The sequence below is a fragment of the Lytechinus variegatus genome, chromosome 6 (genome assembly GCF_018143015.1).
Source record: "Lytechinus variegatus isolate NC3 chromosome 6, Lvar_3.0, whole genome shotgun sequence".
Taxonomy (NCBI): domain Eukaryota; kingdom Metazoa; phylum Echinodermata; class Echinoidea; order Temnopleuroida; family Toxopneustidae; genus Lytechinus; species Lytechinus variegatus.
The window spans coordinates 12946979-12967645 of NC_054745.1; the positions used below are offsets into that span (position 1 = coordinate 12946979).

Here is a 20667-nt window from a genome sequence, read left to right on the forward strand (position 1 = left end):
TTAGTCAGCTGGTACACGTTGATTGCACCAACATCCACGGCGTCTATATGGTACCACAGACCAAGGCAGTCCGCTCCACTGTCTGGTGGCGATCTGAGGGCGCTGTTTAACATGGCGGAGTCTCCAGGAGTCAATGTGGAGTCTTTCAGATCAATGTAAGCGTATCCACCTATTTTTAGACCAAAAAAAGAGGGCTTTTATTTCCTGAAAATATTGTACTGGATCAATTTATTTCAAATTATGTGATATAGCATTGCAACGTTTGTCTGATTAGTAAGTCAATTTTGAAGTTGATATTATATTTCCTGGTTTGTAATCTGGATTTTCTAAGCTGATTTGTCAGTCAATCTCTCATTATGCACTTTATTTAAATATGATTTTCAAATATATCATATAAATGCTGCTTTGTGAAACTTGCAGGCTCTTTTATTGATGCATTGTTTGTAAACATTGAACACATTGATTTTGATCTCAGGGCCCTCAAGGACAGCAGTTTTATAACTGATGAGGCCACCATGATTAAATGAAACAAAAAAAGTATTGCAGTACCTAAAATTGCACTTCTAAAGTGAGTCTAAGTATATAAATATTTCACTTCTCAAGCAAACAATATTTGAAGAGGGTTGTATAAAGAGTAGATAAAAATTAATCACAGAAGATGTGATAAAGACCCTTGCAATAATAAATTTACCTCCAACAACTCCTGAAGTTTTATCAGGGAGTGAACTAGTACCCGTTGGCCCATAACGAGTATCAGCCCCGGATCCAATGGACCAATCAAAATCATCCAAAGATAACTCTTGTGACCAATCACAGATGTCGTCTGAAAAGTCGCATGTAGCTGTAAGGTAAAAGCATGTTGTACTTTACTTTTATTCCTTTTGTATACAATGCTCAATCAATGCATGAACATGAAAAAAGCCTTTCATCTGTGTATTTTACAAGGCGTATAAACAGTTACAGGTCACCTACATTTTGTCTGTTTCAAAAACCTTACATTATTACCACTAGATGCAAAAGATGTCTTAAGTTTACTTTAGAAAATCATGAGCAATCATCCAAATAAACATGATGGAATAGAAAGTTGTTGGTTAAAAGAGAAAAGTTACAACAATTATACAGTGTCATATTTATTCAAGTCAATAACTGATATCTATACCTCTCTCCATACATGAATTCAAGAAGAAAAGTCCATTCTAACACAAGTTTGGAACTACATCCTTTTATAATAACACAATATTTCTTTAATACGTACGTGGAGGTGGACAAGGTCCCTCTGAGTAAGTTATGTCATCGATTGCGATGTCACTTTCCCAAGACGAACCAACGATTCCCTCAAACAGGATCTGAATAGCAAATAAAATTAACACAATTAACTGAGTGTTACAACTTATATCTATCATTGGGTGTGAGTAGGCAACAGCAACAGGGTAAGAGTTAAGGTGAAATGGGGTTGATACAACTTGCATGAACATATCGGTAACAGAGAACCTTGCAGGGCGATTCCATGATGAAAAATCAGCCATTTTTATAAAATGTTTCGACCTGCTGTCCAAACAAATGAGGAACTTCAATTTAATTTGTGGTAATAAAGAAGTACTATCAGGTAGTCATGTAAAAAAAAATGACAACCAAAAAAATATGTTGTCCATCGGTTTATGGGTGAATTAGAGGTGAAAATTTTGTGTGTCGTACAGGATATTTTTGAATCCGTACAAACATTTTTACCTTTAATTCATCCATAATCAAACATTTTTTTGCGGGGGTTATCAGTTTTTTACATGACTACCCATTATCTTTGTTATTGACAAAAACTAAAATTTTATTGCTCAAGCATTCAGCTATGTCCCATACAACAAGAATAGAATCCCCCTGTATGGTTTTCAAACAAATTGGTGTACACAGCTTTCCAAGGCACTTGTTGGTTGCCTTTGTTTTACCTTAGTTGGGTCGGTGCTGTTGATCCAGAGCTGGGCCATGAGCCATTCATTGGTCTGATCCCCGGTCCTGGACCACCGTTGGTTCCGCACACCATTGTTTTCCTGGTACACGTTGAAGGTTCCCATGGTACCACCATACATGTGGTACCACCAAACGAAGCAACCACCAGAAGGACCAGTGGGGTCCATTTCAGAGGAGGTCAAGATGGCGATGTCCCCGGGTAGTCTCGGTGCAGAAGCCTCAGTGAAGATGTACCCTCCTAATAATAATAAAAACAAATATCTATGAAGCATAAATTTTGTATAAGTCGATGGGGGAAACAATCTTCATCAGAGGAACAATTCCTGTCCAGGTGCATATGGTTGGTCCATTGTTGCATATCAGTACGGGTAATTATGAAATATAAGAAAATTTTTGTAATCTTGCATAAAAACGGTATCAGAGAGAGAGAAAGAGAGAGAGAGAGAGAAAAGGAAAATGTACAGTCAGGCAAGTACAAGAAGAAATGGATGGATAAAATGTAACACAAAACCAAAATAAAGGCATCCCAAAGGAGAGGCAGGATGAAAGAAATATTTTATAGATTTATTCCAAATACTTCATATCATTAGAAAGTATAGATATGTTTGGTCTACCCAACCAACGTTCAATATATAGCTCACGCATGCAAATCTGTATGGTTTTGGTTGGAGTCCCACAAAGAAGCATTCATTGCCCCCTCTTGCTCTATTGAATTATATTCTCTGACAGGCAAGACCTTTGTTTCCATTGATTTTATTTTCTTAATTTTTCACCTGAAAGAAAGGTTATGGTATGATCTACTAAAGCAACTTTCTTGATTCCACTCAAGATTGTTAGCCATCATTGCCTTCCTTGAAATTATAGCTTAAGGTGACCGCACACCTAACGATTATTCTGCGATCCAATTTTGGAATAAAACGTAGTAGAATTTGATGCTTATATTGAGACTTAGAATACCTTACCATGTAATGTTCAAAATCATTGTACGAATACATACGTTCAAATAATGCGACTATCCTATCATCTTTATCAGAATAAAAGCAAATTTAATATCCAGTCGTAAAGATGTCATAGCAGTCGTACGATTGGCTATGATTCGAAACTAATTTGGCCTTTACTCCAAGATAAAGGTTTGCAAATCTTTCATAATGGTTATATTTGTATTTTTTCCATTAAATTTCGACATATACATTCCATTCACATTTTCAGAAATGAGCAAAATGCGATTTGCTCCAAAATCGGATCGCGAACAGTCGTAAGGTGTACAGTGGCCTTTAGTGATCACCTGTGCCAGATGTATGGTCACCGCTTGGTCCAGTATCGACTGATGGGGTAGAACCAGAGGCTAATAACCAATCAAACTCGTCATTGATGTCCTGGGTCCAGGTGCAGATGGAGCCATCGAAGGTACAAGATATGCCTCGTCCAACTTGATTGGGGTCGGCCTCTGGAGGTAAAACTGTGTACAGAAGGGATTGATACATAATTAGATATATATCTAATGGATGCAAACTTGTAAGGCTTAAGATGATCTTTGAAGGTTTCCATGGTGGAGAGAATAATGAAAGGTTTTACGGTAAACACCATGTATGTAGTCCTGAAAAGGACTGTTTGTTATTCTTTCTTGATTGTATGTTAGCTCTGAAAAGAGCTGTACGGCTTTTCTTGTTTTGCAATTACAAAGCCATAATACGGTTTGGGACAATGGCATGTAAAATTCATAGATTAGCATTTTTGGGTCCAGTGTTCTTCTTCTCCTCGGCTTCTTCTTCTTTTGTTGTTTTTGTTATTCTATTTTCTTCTCCTCTTCTTGTTTTCTTCTTTTTGTAAAATGGACAATTCTAAATTTCAAGTGTAAATTGTATCATGATAAGACCAAAAAATAAATAAAAGATTATTGAAACAATTTTATACATCCTGCATTCTCCTATTAGAGATCAATCGAGCATTATTTCGAGTAAGCAACGATAACATGTATCAGAGTCATTGAAGGCACAACAAAATATTTCCATAAACTACAGGACTGTTTAAAAAAATACATCGCACTGCAAACTTCAACAAATTATTTCATTGATTATTTATGATAACCTTTCTCATAGCAAATGCATTTAGGCTTAATAAACAAATAAGATAGCACTGAGTAATGATTTAATATATTAAACCTTTATCTTCATTAGTTTTGTCTGATCCTCTCAGTGCAAACATATTCTATATAAAACTAATTGGGTTACACAAGTCTGAATAACACTATAGTCCCTCCAAAACAGCATACCGTCACATGTCCCTTGTACTACCAGGATATCATCAATGGCGATGTCACTGTAGAACCCTACACCAACCACGCCCCAGAACTCAAGCTGTGAAAGAAATTAGGATTCAGTTATTGATTAATCACAGGGACTTAACACTACTAAACTATATGATATTATCTCTTATAAACATTGAACTACTATTGTCTCTTGGTGTATACTTAACTAAACCAACAAATTATAGTTGAATCCGGCTAATAATCAAGATTCATGTATGAATAGCAGAGCCAAAGAGGGTAATTACGGTAAAGCTTCGTTTAATGAAAAATGAACTTTGCAGAGGGGGTTAATATCCCTAAATTATGGCTAAGTATCTCACAATTTGGAATCTAAGTTCTGAGAATTAGTAATATCTGATCAGAGTTTCTTTTGCTATATTAAAAACTGATTAATTTAACGCCTTTGTTGTGTTTTCCTCACATAGTCATCAATGCACTAATTCGCAGTCACTGAAAGTTAATATTAAATACGAACAAAATACCAAAAAAATCTACAATTGTTTCAACCGTAATTTCAAGAAAATATGGAATAATGGATTACATAATGAGAAAAAAAATAATAAAATTAAGCTTTGAAAAATTAGAGAACAAAGAATGATAATAGAGATATGATATGAATATGATATGATGAAAGCATAATGGCCAGAGTAGCTTTCTTGGTTATGCTTTACAATGCATGAAACAAAATATCAGTACACAGACATTACAAAACTTCTTTAATTAGGAATGGCTTTGCTCAATAAGCCATCTGTACAATAATTTTGGTTTATTTTAAAAGAAAAGGAGCAACCTGCATGATATATGAGACAATAGATGTTTAACAATGCAAAACCCTCAAGTCGAAAGCATATATTTAAGCTGTACAGACAAAAAAGTTTCATAGGTTGGGGATGATCAAATATAATACTGTTAAAGTGTATACCAGCCTCAACAATATGTTTGACAAGCTTTTGATTTGAGAAATCCACCAGAGTGATCAGTAGGCCCGTTTTGAAAGTCCATTTTTGATGCACGTGTACACGGCGTGTTTTTCGGTCGTGTACACGTGTACACGTTGTAAACACTGTGAGAGCGAGTTCTGTTTTCATGTCGACACGGACCCGCATCAATATGTCATAAAAAGGGGTCTATATAGCCTAAGTCACGGTTTTAAAGCTTACCTGAGAAGTTTGAAGTATCAATCCACAAAAATTTGTGCAAATTAAAAGTTTACTCGGCTTAGCAGCGCATTAAATTAATAAAGAATGCAAAAGAAAATCAGTGCAGGGCCCTAGCTATCGCCGACGCTCGGTGGATGCGCATTTTGTATACTGTACCGTACATGCATGCACAGATCGCTGCAGAATAAGTGTAACTGAAGTTATCGATTAATTTTCATTATGTTGCCAATTTGAAGAGCGTTTGTTTGTAGGCTTGTGTGCGAGCGTATAACACGTAAGTTGTAGCGATGATCGCTATCGCAATTGGTGATTCTCAAATTGACTCTGAGTGTGATTGAGCAACGCTTTCGAGCTTTTGAGACCGGAGCAGACCCATTTCGTGCCGATTTCGTGGTACAAAAACGTGAGTCTCCAGAAAGAATGTGGATTAAATTGGCGATTTTGGAAGTGAACTCACTCTGGATTAATTGAAATATGTTGACATATTAGTAATTAAAACATGTGCAGTGTCTGAGAACTAAGATTTAATGTGAGGCTGTGAGCTTGTTTATGCAGATGCTACCGTGTACACGGTGATGGAATTTAGTACACGTGCACTGACTTGACCGTGCGTGTACACGTGTACACGTGTACCCGAAACGGGCCTAGTGATCAGGTTGGTAGAAGCTTGAAAATCATTTCATTTCAGCGGTATATATTCAATTTACCGTAAACTCTCCATTGAGGGCAAACTGCCCTTGGATCCAGTGTGTCTGATCAGTGCTCTGTTGACCATAGAGTAACCAAACTAGGTCAGCGGGGTTGGTCGTTCCAGAAGACAACTCATATCTGCAGAGAACGATAGATATTGCAAGGGATGTAGTATTCAAGAAACTTTGTATAATCAGTAGAATAATGAGGGCTTCGATCAAATGGGGTGTTGTAAGAAACCTACATTTATTTTAAATCAAGTTCCAAGCAAAAGCGTAATAGGTTGTTAAAAGAAAGGCGAGTTACAAGTGAAATACAGATTTCCATTTAGTTGATAAGGGGCAAAAACAATTTTTAAAGAGGGAGCTTTAATTTAACAAGTGGAATGCCTCTGGCCGTCTCACCTGCATCACGCGGTTCAATATAGCAGCAGTGCTGACTTTGCATACTACTCTAACTCGCACAAGATGTTCAGTGATACATGGTTACTCTTATGTCCCCTTTTTATGAACTAGACCAATAAACTTACAGAGATATGATAGTTATTCAACAAAAAACCCCAACATGGCCAAAGTTCATTGACATTACATGACCTTTGACCTTGATCATGTGACCTGAAACTGGAACAGGATGTTCAGTGATACTTGATTACTCTTATGTACAAGTTTCATGAATCAGATCCATAAACTTTCAAAGTTATGATGGTAATTCAACAGATACACCCAATGCGGCTAAAGTCCATTGACCTTTGACCTTGGACATGTGACCTGAAACACGCACAGGATGTTCAGTGATACTTGATTACTCTAATGTCCAAGTTTAATGAACTAGACCAATAAACTTTCAAAGTTATGATGGTAATTCAACAGATACCCCCGATTCGGCCAAAGTTCATTGACCCTAAATGACCTTTGACCTTAATCATGAGACCTGAAACTTGCACAAAATGTTCAGTGATGCTTGATTACTATTATGTCCAAGTTTCATGAATCAGATCCATAAACTTTCAAAGTTATTATGGGAATTCAACAGATATCCCCAATTCGGCCAAAGTTCATTGACCCTAAATGACCTTTGACCTTGATCATGTGACCTGAAACTTGCACAAAATGTTCAGTGATGCTTGATTACTATTATGTCCAAGTTTCATAAATCAGATCCATAAACTATCAAAGTTATGATGGGAATTCAACAGATATCCCCAATTCGGCCAAAGTTCATTGACCCTAAATGACCTTTGACCTTGGTCATGTGACGTGAAACTCGTGCAGGATGTTCAGTGATACTTGATTAAACTTATGTCCAAGTTTCATGAACTAGGTCCATATATTTTCTAAGTTATGATGACATTTCAAAAACTTAACCTCAGGTTAAGATTTCGATGTTGATTCCTCCAACATGGTCTAAGTTCATTGACCCCAAATGACCTTTGACCTTGGTCATGTGACATGAAACTCTAATAGGATGTTCAGTAATACTTGATTAAGCTTATGGCCAAGTTTTATTAACTAGGTCCATATACTTTCTAAGTTATGATGTCATTTCAAAAACTTAACCTCAGGTTAAGATTTGATGTTGACGCCGCCGCCGCCGCCGCCACCGCCGCCGCCGCCGTCGCCGTCGGAAAAGCGGCGCCTATAGTCTCACTTTGCTTCGCAGGTGAGACAAAAATAAAAAACAAAGTCCCCCTTCCCTTTGTATATTTTTTTTCACTCCATGATAATAATTTGTTCAGTGAAAATTTGCAAAAAAATATAAGAAAATAAAAAATGTGATTTTGGTAAAAAATTCTCAATTTTAGCACAATAACCTGTTTTCCAGAAGGTGTTGCCTATGTTTAACATGCACAATACCCTCAGAAATAAATCTTGGGGGAGCTTCTGCAAACCCGCCTCATTGGGCCATGTACCCGATGGAGTTACACCCGATTTTAAGCTCAATCTTACAGTATTTGTGAGCAGTAATAATAAGGACGTATGATGATTGTTGATGATCTACCATGCATTTACATTGCACCATATTTCTTTCAAAAACTTTCATATAACTAATCATGATTGTTAAACAAAGTAAACGTACTTGTAGAGTCTCAGATCAGCGACCTGTGTCCCATACATATTGAACCAGAATGTAAAGCACACGTCGTTTCCATCGGTCGTATAAACAGGGCTTTGAAGCCTTGCTGTATCTCCTGCGATCTGAGGAGAACTACCCTCGATATAGACATAGTATCCTTTCAAGAGAGAAAAAAAAAGGGAAAGATAATAGTGAGGAATTAGAAGGATATTTCACTACAAGGAACCATAACTAAATGAGCTAGGCCTGTGGTGCATTGTGGCCCATTGGATTAGTCTCCGGAAGAAGGGAGTCATGGTTTAAAATCCAAGCCATGGCATGATTTCATTCGGCAAGAAATTGATCCACAATGAGCTGCCCTCTACTCGGGTTAGGTAAATGGGTTCTGGCGGGAAGCAATTCCTCAAAAATCTGTGAGCACTGGTATCAATAGCCTAGCTTTATTAGATGGAGAAACATTGGAGTGCCATAATTGAGCACCACAAGATGGAAATATTTGCCATACAATGATACAATAAACATTTTGCATCTAACTGTTACTCTTTGTTGGACGTCAAGGATTGCCCTACACAAGGCCTGCAGGGTTCTGGGTTAATGTTGATAGCAATTTCCCGAATTAAGCAAAAAATGTAGTAAAACCACTTGAATTCCTTCCATTTATAAAAGTTTAACAGGTAGTGTGGTCCAGTGGTTAGAGCATCGGACTCATAATTGCAAGGTTGTGACTTCAAATCTTCACTTTGACAGAAAGGCCTGCTAGTAATATCTGTTGTCTGTAAGGTCAGCCATTATGACTGATTAACCGAGATCTAAAATGTTTCCTAGGTAATTGGTTTCTATACCAGCTTGGCATTCACCAGCAAAATGCTGTCCTGCCGAGTTCCTTCAGGAGTTACTGTAAACAGAAACATTCAATTAACATATACATTTGAGTGTCCTTTAAAGACATTCATTGTGTTTTTGAATGTTTTTGTGTTGCAGTTACAACTCCCTAATATACTGCTTAAAGCATATTACCAGATCCTGTTGATCCAAGGGTGTGGTCGTAGAGGGGGCCGGTGGATGCCGAAGGGGTACCACCCCGTACCCTTATCCAGTCAAATTCATCATTGAGTCCGTTGGTCCACTGGCAGAATAACTGGTCCTCAAAATCACAGTCCACTAAAAATATGGAAAAAATGATGACTAGAAATCTTAGGCCTATCTTACAAAGAGTTGCGATTGATATGAGCAATTGCAACTATGGACTACCAGCAACATTAAAATCTATTATGCATGTTTGTTCAAAATATTTTCTAGCTATGATTTATATTCATGCATTCATTGTTTTCTTGAAAATTCACTGTGCTTCTCTTTGTTTACAAAGGACATTGTGCAAATTTCTGGTATAAAACTTATGACACTGATGGATTTCCATAGAGTTACGATTGCTCAATTGTAACTCTTTGTAACAGACTGCCCAGAAGATGATGGGTTAAAAAAAATTCTCTGACTGATCATATAGATCGATCAAGGCGATCTTATTTACTGGGTTAAAAGCCATAAATTGTATTTACAATGTAATGAAATGGTTTTAGGAGAGATTATCTCATCATCAAGAACAAATTCAAAGACATAATTCACCAAATGCTGGTTTGAGATCCATGCTCTTTAATGCTCTTTGAACTCTGATTTCAAGAAACGTTTTTTCACTTTTTATTTTTGTCAATTTTGTTCTGCATCTAAATACATTTATTGTGTACATTAAGAGATGATGATAAAGGAATAGATACTACTACTACTACTACTATTTCTATTCCTTCTGCAGCTACTTAAAATAATTATAGTACTAAAAATTGAAATGATATTACTAATGATTTAAATAATAATGATAAATATAACAAGAACAATTATGATAATGTCTTACATAATCCTCCACAGCTTCCTTCGATCATTTTGACGTCATCGATGGCAATATCCCCTTCTTCTCCCTGACCGACCACGCCCTCAAAGACAATCTCATAGCCGTTGGATGTCACCTCGAAGGCAGTACTATACCACTGGTTGCCTTGGTTACCAGATAATGACATAACAAGTGTGGTAGACGCATCTGCATTTTGGGTCTGCAACGAAGGAAATAATGATATCCAAGTTCTATACGTAGGATATCCTATTAAAGTTTCAACCAATTTCATATGTAGCGTATTTAGTCATATGACATTTAAGAAAGTGAAATATCACCTGGCATTATATTTTGATGTCAATTCCCATTTTAAGAAATAATATGCATACATCCACTTTCTGTAAGGAACTTGAGCATTTCAAATATCATTTTGAAGTACATGAAGAACATGAAGGGTGGATGTGTGGAATAGAGGTGTGTGTGTGTATGAGTGTGTGAGTGAGACAGAGAGGGGGCTGGCATTGGCTGGAAAGAACAAAGTATAACACAGTGTGTATGGCAGTGTGCCAACTGTGAGAAATCCTCGCAACACTGTTAAATTTGATCGTTTTATCTGTAGCATAGCCACCAGTATGAACACACTGTGAACACTCACATTGTTGAAATGTGCACAGTGTGAAATTATCTCCAGTGTTAAATTTCAGCAATTAACAGTGTAATCACATATTAATCTAGTCCACTATATGAACACAGTGTGAAAACACCACAACACACTGTGAATATATTACTAAAACACTGTGTATTGGTGTGGACATTCTAAACACACTGTGGCATGGGGACTTTCCAGCCACACTGGGACTTCCCTGGTGGGACTCATGAAAGAAGTAGGTCTAAGAAATAGATAATCAGCTTCTCAACATTCATATCATTATTATTATCATAATCATTATTCACTATGATAATTTATCATGTTCTGACTTACAAGTATGTTTAGACTGCCAATGTCCTGACCATACATATGGAAAGACAGGCTCCAACAGATTGCCGAGGTACTCTCCATTGAAATATGTGGGCCAATCAGACGAGCCACAGCCCCAGGGGAATTCGGCTGAGATGCCTCAATGTACATATAGTGGCCTTTAAGAACAAAGAAAAATGAAAGAAAAAGGTGCATACGATTCAATTTCTTGTGATTGTGATCACGATTGCACTTTTGCAGTATGTTAAGAAAATAAATTTTTGGCCCCTCACTGCCAACTGAATGCTAAAATAAGATAACCTCCTGCCACCCTAATACATAAAATTGCTGCAAATGAAAACACACCTCAAACAAATAGAGAAAGTCCTAAATATCCGTTATTGATTGGTTAAGCATGACTATTTTTTTTATTTCAACGGACCCCAGTACACATTTTCATTATGTTGTCCTGTGATACAAAACCAATCGTATTTTACATTTCAAACTTAGCTCAATATAAAATTCAAATCATAGATAGATAGATACTAATAGGTACTGAATGGCCCTAGCTATTTATATAAAACTTGGCAATTCATCTTCATTATGTTTATAGAAAAAAAATATAAATTGAGACTTGTTTAAAGCACAGAGGTTCCAGAGCACACTCCCTGAGCTGCCGACCACATTGGAGAGTCTTCCTTTATGCTATAGCCATAACACTGAAGCTGGCTCTAAACCGACCAAAGTTATGCCATTTTCAAGTACTTTGTACACTGTTAAGCACATTACAAATTTCACCACACGACGGTGGGTGCTTCTCCTAACACTTAAGCAGGTGAATGAAGTACACCTTTTAGGGACAAATCTAGTCATAGTTATTTTACTAAAGATGGTTACCTCGGTCAAAAAGTGCAATGAGCCCAAAACTGTGACCTACACATGTACAATGTACTAGTATCTCCCTGTGATCAGACATGAAAATAAGAAATAGAGGGGAGGAGAAAGGCAGAATTCTGGGTAAAAACAGAAAAGTGGCATCCCTGTAAATAACTTGGTCAGTCTGGACTCGGTTTCACTTGTGACTGTTCTATTGGTACTCCTTCATACTTCTTACCGAAGGCTGTCCCGTATGTGACGTCAGCAGATGGTCCAGTGAGTGGCGTTGGCGTATCACCTGACCCATAGGTCCAATCAAAATTGTCAGTCGTGTCTTGCTGGTAGCCGCAGATAAGAGAGTTCTCAAAGTTGCAAGTTGGTGTGGCTACGTACATGGCAAATCAAAAGTAAATAAAAGACTTTGAACAAACAATTTGAAACATCTTCTTGAGTCTGCAGTTACAATTTTTCGTAAGGTAGCTTGTCAAAAGTCCATGCACCGTTCTTCATCGTTCTTCCCGCATCCGGGATTTCGCTTCGGCTTTCCCGCCCAACGTTCCCTTGTCTTCAAAGGAACGGCCGCCATCAAAGGCCCTTTAATGCCACCGTTCTTTTGTTCGTCTTTCCTGCAAGTCTTAATTTCTGTCGAAAGGCCGAAGAATCTATTCTAAATAGCTCCCTCTACGACCAAAACAAATGTGTGCCTTCATCATGTTCATATTGACTGTCGGATCGAGAGTTCGGGTCACTGTTCTGAACTGTGGTTCGCATCTATCGGGTGCATTCATAAAGCCACGGTAGCTTAAAAAAAAAATCACGCATGTGTCAAAAATCGTTACTGATCTTTCGAATTTGCTGCAATAACCATGAAAACCTCTTTGTTTGCAATTGGAAGACAGTCAATTCATGTTTTAGGTGGGAAAATAAGATTCCACATATTTTCGTTTCGTAGGCCCAAGCCATTCGTAGAATTCACGTCGACTTGGAATATTAATTATTACTCGCATCTCAAACAGGTGTTGAGAACGCCCCCCCCCCCAAAAAAAAAAACAGAAGGAAATAGAATGATAAAATAAATATGACCGGAACAGCTAGCTTAGCGCTAGAAATAGAAATATAAAAGATTTACAAAGATTTATTAGAAACTGTTTTAAATAGTTTTTTTCATATTTTTGACGGGCAACCATTTCCCCAGGATAACATATTGTCTCTTAATTTTCTTTATCTCCATGTTTTAAAGAAACGGGACCAAAAGGGATTGTGAAAAGAGGAAAAAGAAACTAAGAGGTCAAAGGGAGAGAAAAGGAAGGGGAAACAGAGAGAAATAAGAAAATAATATTGGGATGGAATAAGAGGAAGGGTGAAAAAAAATGGAGGAAATACAGTTGAAAGAGTGGACAAAACTCGGAAATTTGAGAGGGGTTCTCCCGATTTCTGCCTCTGCATCGAAATCAATATTCATGAGAAAGCAGAGTTGTGTCCTCGCAGAAACCGTGATCAAGTGGGGGTGAAATTATTTTATGACTTGCGTCTTCGGAATGAGAGTACGCATGCGCGTGGACTGGATATTTACAAAATTGTGGTCGTCTATTTCGAAAATAGTATGCCATGAATGAATCAGCATCCTCAAACTTCCTGTCACCCTTCTATCACTGGGGGATTTAGGGGGGGAGCCGCCCTTGCCCCCTTCCATTATGAGAGGCACAATTAGAATTTGTAATGCAAAATGCAGCCAAAACAGAAGAGTGCCCCCCCCCCTAAAAGCGGAACCTTTTTTCCCCCTGTCATGGATCCTCCCCTGACCTTTAGATATTATGTTGTATAGATCCGATTCTTGGTTGGATTTACATTTACAAAGGGCCCCCCCCCCATTGGCGGAGCAAAAAAAAGGGAAAGAAAGAAAAAAGAGAGGAGAAAAAAAGAAGAGGAAAACATAAGAGGAGGAAGGCGAGTGAATAAGATGATGCGAAGACTTATTAAATAACTTTAATAATCATTACGCCACTGGGACAACCAATTCAAAGAAATAATTAAATATCAACCTTGGGCGGCCGATCGGGGAAAATATGGGTGAAAAAAAATCACCCCCCCTATTGGCGGAGGCTGGATCCGCACCTGATTTAGATTTACATTTTATTCACCCTATCGATCCCCTCTCGGGGTATGAGAGTACAACATAAAAACAACATATTACAGACTAAAGTATAACTTCATTTAATTGGTTTAACGTATTAAACGTAATGTTCGGAATTGAAGATAAATACCAACTGTGGTAACGATCTGAAAATTTGTTCGATCAGAATCCAATGAAATTTACCAACGAAGTGTTTGTATAAATGAAAAATATTTGCCAAATAGCCCTGTGAAAGAAAGTCGTAAAAGTGCTGAGAAATGAGCGATATAAGCACAGAATTCCATCAAATGTCAGGTATTTTTCGAGGCAATGTTATAATACACTGTCCCACGTATGCTTTTCTGTTTTAGTGATCATCAGAATTATCGATATTGAGCGGCGATTTCATTATTCTACAAAGATAAGTGTATATTAATGTACTAGGTCTAGATTTATGATGAATATTTCGTATCGAAATCGTCATGTAATCATATTTGAAATTGCGCCTGATACGTTGTGCTGTACATGGTCTATATCCTCCCATAGTTATCGATATCGTCATCACCGCTGTTACTATCGCAATCATCTTCATTTCTCTATTATAAGTATTATCTTCGTTAACATTTCTATTAATTCATTATAATTTTATCATCATAAATCGATGGGGTTGGAGAAGGAGGAGGAGAAGAAGAATTACCAAGGAGAAGCAGACGTACATGTAGAATGGAGGAGCAGTAAAAAGGGATGAGATTAATAATGAGAGATGAGGAAGGATACGGAGAGGAAAAGGAAGATATAGAAAAAAAGGAGACGCAAGAAGAAAAAGAAGAAGGACGAAGGAAAAGCAGTAGGAGACGTATAAGAAGGGCAGGTGGGCAGAAGAACAACAAGAAGAGAGGAGACGTAGAAAAAGGGGAGGAAGGAAAAGAAAGAAGCAGAAGGAAAGGATGAGGTGGAGAAAAAAGAATAATGAAAGACGACAAAGAATATGAAGAAGAAAAAAAGATTTAAAAAAGGAGGAGTAAGAAGAGTAGATGAAGAAGGGAGTGAAGGATGAGAACAAGAAGAATAAGGTGGAAAAGAAGAATAACGACGGAGAAACAGAAGAAGTAGAAGAGGGGGGTGAGTTTGTTCTAAAGTAAAATCAATGTGAGTAGAATTAAATTAATGTTTTTATTTATATTGCACTTGCAGTGATTACATCATTACAATACTAGGATGCCATTATGTTCAATAATTTAAGCTTCAAAATTCGGTAATTCACGGGTGAAGATAAATTATGGGGCCGTAAGCTGCAGGGAGATATGTAGAGTGATATTAGCATTAGGTCATTGCTCTAAAATAGATGGAATGTGATTATTTATTATTAATATTAGTTAGTACACTTACTGGCCTAAAAGCAAAAGCAAATAGGGCCATGATATAAGCTTCTCCATCAAGAGAATTGAACATTATTGACCTTTCAGGATTGCTTGGCATTGATACTCATCAAACTGTTCTTAGTCATTGCCCTGGCCTATGATCATGAAAAAGCAAGATCAGTCACCCGTATAGTAGAGAATCATTGACAATAGCATGCTCAGCGGGTCGCCACAAAAAACAATGGGAGAGCTAGAAGCTCACAGTCTTGAATTCCCCATATCCGCTGCCGTGATTATTGTCGTAATTTCAATAGATAAACCTACTTCAAAAGACCGTTGGCCCGCCCGATGGGGAATCTTTTGTAATAATGTAGTGTATTAAAGTATGTGTTTGCAGTAACTACCGCCCCGACTTCTGTTGTGCTATTTAAAAGATTTCTTTCACCATCATCGAGTAGCGATTAGCGTGTAAAATCGCATAAATTATCTCACAAAACGGATCTATTGTTCATGATTACCAACATCACCATAATCATTACCATTATCTTTCATTTTTTTAATAATAATAATAATAATAATAATAGCGGCATATTTACCCAGGGTAGCCACTTCAGTTCCGAAAACTGTTTTCCCAGAGGGCCCTGCTATTATTACCCCGGCTTTAGCACGGCTACCTTGATCGGGAGCTCGAGCATTCGAGGAATTTCTTCCTCCCGGGTACCCATTCACCTCACCTGGGATAATATAAACTATAAAATTGATACTGGAGAACGATTGGAAATAGATAATGAATGAATGATGATGATAACAGTGATGATGATGGTGGTAATTAGAACTTTGAAGTGATATTAATGGACATGATAATACGAATAATAATATCAGTGATAATGTTGATGATTAAACATTAACAAACGAAGATGATTGGTATATTTGCGGCAATGAACCATGTATAACTTGAGACGCGTTTTTCATTTATCATGTTTGTTATAAAAGGGTTTTCATATCATGATCCTGAAAGACAGATTATATTTAGATTAAAAAGAAAGGGAATGGATGGTCATCTAATTATGGAAAAGATTTTGCGGGATGTCAAGTCCGATGCAGTATAAAAAATTAATGATTGCATATCGAGGTAGATGCGATTTTTATATCAACGATATCATCCCCCAGAGTCTATCAAGTTATGAGTTTGTGTGCATTTTAGCAAAATTGACATTTGTAATACGAGATTATTCTAATTTAGAGTGCTGTAACATCCGAACTGCATGCCATTCCTGCTACGTACGTTTTGAATTCATCAGATATTTCGATTTCTGGATGCATGTTATATCAGTTAAAGCGGTGTACGCCTGAATCACATTGATTGTCATTTGTCATTAACTTCATAATAACGTCGATATACCAAAACAGAATTCATCAGGTTCTTTATCATAACAACAATGATATGAACTTATACACATATAGGCCTACGTCTTTTGCTTGATAGAACACTGACCCCCCCCCCCCCTCCATTAGAGCGAGAACAATATTGTGCTCTCTCATTAATATTGATTTCGATAAGGAGATCGGGAAACGCACGCCATTAATAGTAATTTACATTATTTGTATACCACTTACAAGTGAAGCACAAAAATATGTATCTAAACGCTACGGAACAAATAGAAAGAGAGAATGAATTTCACTAAAATTTAAAGTATTTGCACAATTCACAGTAGGCTGTAAACGATAGGGGGCTTCACATGCGGAGGGAAAGGCTATTTAACCCCCCCCCCAAAAAAAAAAAGTTTTAACATTGACTTGAATTTCTCTTTTGAATCTGCTTGTTTAATACTTTCTATTAGATTGTTCCAGAGTTGGATCCTCCCTCTATTTGCGGAGCAAAAACAAAACGGGGAAAGAAAGACGAAAAGAGGAAAAGAGTGGAGAAAAAACATAGGAGGAAAACGATTGAATAAATAAGATGAGGGGAAAACAATTTAAAAAAATTATGTCATGTCATTATATAAAATTTTCGCTCCTGCTTCACGCTCGCATTGCCTTTTAGGTGATTTACACATATGGAACTCAAAATATCAAATTTTGAAATCAATATACATAACATATTTCAACTCGGAAATCGAACTTTGATTTTTAAAAAGTGTTCTGTAAAAATTTATTTTTTTATTGTCTGAATATCAACATTTTCTGCTCCCGCTGCACGCTCACAAAATTTGATTTGTCAGGTACCTATTATTTTCCTGTATTCCATTTTAGTTATCAGAATATCCCTATTCATGTCAGATTGTAAAACATATTAGCTAGCGCTGCACGCTCGCATATTGATTGGTGAGTTATGAAAATTTCAATATTAATTATATTACAAACTAATTAAAATCTCCATTTTATGACAGTTTATCAACAATTTTCGGCTGGCGACTTGCCCGCACATTGATTGTTAAAAATATATAAACTCAGGCATCTTATTCATAATTACAAAAGTGCTTTTAATATATAATATTGACAGATTTCGCGCTCTGATTAGGCTTATTAGATTAATTAATTAATTTATTGATAAATTGTCCCTTTTTCAGAATGGAATATCAAAAAGTTTCATCTCGCGATTTGATAAGAAGAGAAATAGGAAGACAGTCATAATTTTCACATGATGGAATATTGTTCTTAGAATATCCCGGCCCTATGTCAAAACTCAAAGTAATAATAATGAATCATATATGTTCCTTTTTAACTGTGATCCATATCCACTCACAATTCTACAAATCTCAAATTTTCCTCGCGCTCGCTTCGCTTGCTTAGTTATGTATTTACCTTTTTCATGATTACAAAGATTGCTTAGAACTTCTATTCTTCAGGTAGAAAAGTAAATATTTTCAGCTCACGCTTCGCGCTCGCATTATTTGATTGTTGAAATATGTAACGTTTTCATTTACAGATAATTAAAAGTAGTCGTTAACAGATTCTTTTTTATCAGAACGATCAATGCGTACTAAATTCATTCATCTCGTTTAGGATCACAAGCATTGCCAGAATGCTATTTTAGGACAAAATACATGAAATAAAAAAATAAAAATTAGCGCGCGCTTCGTGCTCGCACTATTTAGATTAGGCTTGTGAGATTATTTTACATATATTTTTACATTTGATTTAAAAGAATAAAGCTTAAAAGTGACACTATTTGGTTTACATATTATGAAGGGCCTTCTCATATTCCAATTTTACCTTAAACGCAAGTATTTTATTTTCAAACGAAATCTATGAAAAGGGTGCAGTTAGGCTTTCATTTTGATTCCAAATAGTCTCATAATTGGGATTAGTTGCAAACACGGTTTTCGAATAGAAGGCACATCGGGGAACATCAAAGTATCAAGACAGTCACCCGCGCTGACAAAGTGATAATCTCCCCTTGACATACCCCTACCAATCAAGAGGTCATCTTTCTATTGAAATCCGCAACCCGTCAGACCACCTCTATGTTCAAGAATATACGTTAATCTCCCCAATCAAGAATGGGGTAATTTAAATCTACCTTGTCAATGGGGTAAGCCGTTAAATACAGCTTGCAATGCGCTGGCCCATGTCATTTTCAACGTCCGGCTTTCGGGGAATTAAAATGAGCATCAAATGGGTAGTTTTCTTGTTCTCGTTTTGTCCCCATACTAGAACCTTGATTTTGTTTCTTTTCGTAATGTGCATTTTGATATGGTTTCCATTATATTTCTTAACATTTCGACATTTAATGTAGTTTAATGCTTGCCTTTATAAAGAGCAATATTACATAAAACCTATTTGGCGAAGCAGATTATAACATAACGTTCGACTGATATTTTATCAACACATTTTTGATTAACCATGTAACTTCCCTCTTTATAGGTCTACTCTTAATGTGAACATTTGAGTTATATTTATTGCCTACCAACTCTCTGTTTACCAGGCTAAAGTGAAGGTCCTCATTTGTGTATGAACGACATGTTCTCATTAAAATACATGTTGTGAGTTTCAAATAAAGGGGGCACACTTGTGTAAAAATGGCATATTTAAATTAACAAATTTGATAAAGGCTCTCAAGGGGGGAGGGGCACACGGACCGGATGATCCCCCTGGGATTCACTACATAACTGTACCCTCTGATGTGCAGAATATAGACCATCGTATAGACCCACTGACTTCTTTTAGTAGAGGTCACAAAATAGACCACAATACTTTTGAGAGCCCAACTATTGTTCAAAATAAATACGGCGCTGATTGGATTGTATTGTGTTACTCCGGCAGGATCCGCACCAGCATGCACTCCATTCTTGTTGATCTAGTATGCTAAATACCTCGGTCACATTTGTTCTAAGGCGAGTCGAAAACAGTCATTTTAACAGTTTTTGGACCTGCTAAATATAGGTTTTAATAAAATGAATAAAACGGCTGTTTTCGACTCGCTGTATGGCCGCCGTAGAGCAAATGTGACCGAGGTATTACCATTTTCTGTACGTTAATTTATTTTTTGGTGCATATTTAAATATGCAAGCTATACAGAATGCAGCTATACGATTAACAGGTGAAGTACAAAGTTGGAAGGGAAACTAGGCCAAAGAGGCTTTCGTATTACTAACTTTACGTCGGTAAATTATGTTTACCTTAGACACTGGGAATCTAATTTGCAATAATTTGACATACACACATTGCAGATTAATTTAAATATTTGATAGGAAGAAGAAATCAACGGCAATATACACGTATTGTTCAAGTCAAACGTGAAGGTTAAAAAAGAATAGGTATAGAAAAGTTTTAGAAAAATTCAAAGGAAGAAATAAAGTTGGATGAAAAAAGAAACCATCAGAATTAAGTTGACAAAATTGAATATTATAAGTAGAACAGGAAAATTGAAAGAAATAATTAAGTCCCCTCCCCCCAGCGGACTGGTTTGAAGGGGTGGGGTCACCATGCATAAAATCATGGTACTTGTTGAGGCCTCAGCCCCAGACCCCCCTTCGGTTATGTGGCTCCAGGATGGTAATCAAGAACACTAGGTCACAGAGCACTCTAGATCACAGGGGAAATTTATATAAGAGAATAAAGAAGGATCCCAGGTAAAAAGATTTTATAGATTTTCCTGTCCAATATCATGTCGGAATCACTTAAATGTGTTAATTTGCATTTTCATTCACGCGATATTTTTCATCGGTCATTAAAGTGTAGAATGTGATTAATAGAAGACGCTATAATTCCTTTATAAACACTCAACTCTATTCATGGTCAAGACTACCTCAACTTTGATAATTTCAATATTCATTTTTAA

At 36.8% G+C, this 20667-nt stretch overlaps 1 protein-coding gene across 1 annotated transcript in view; it reads right to left on the reverse strand.

The window, feature by feature from the left end:
* Nucleotides 1–20667, reverse strand: part of LOC121416846 (MAM and LDL-receptor class A domain-containing protein 2-like) — a 161850-nt gene that overhangs the window by 75858 nt on the left and 65325 nt on the right. The window contains exons 42-53 of the mRNA XM_041610363.1: nt 12148–12294; nt 11058–11212; nt 10100–10295; nt 9211–9354; nt 8197–8350; nt 6138–6258; nt 4235–4319; nt 3248–3421; nt 1941–2200; nt 1256–1346; nt 692–841; nt 1–169 (exon numbers count right to left, since the gene is read on the reverse strand). The exon at nt 1–169 is cut by the window's left edge and continues 97 nt beyond it. Coding sequence (XP_041466297.1) covers nt 1–169; nt 692–841; nt 1256–1346; nt 1941–2200; nt 3248–3421; nt 4235–4319; nt 6138–6258; nt 8197–8350; nt 9211–9354; nt 10100–10295; nt 11058–11212; nt 12148–12294 — 1846 coding nt within the window. The remainder of the gene's footprint in view (nt 170–691; nt 842–1255; nt 1347–1940; nt 2201–3247; nt 3422–4234; nt 4320–6137; nt 6259–8196; nt 8351–9210; nt 9355–10099; nt 10296–11057; nt 11213–12147; nt 12295–20667) is intronic.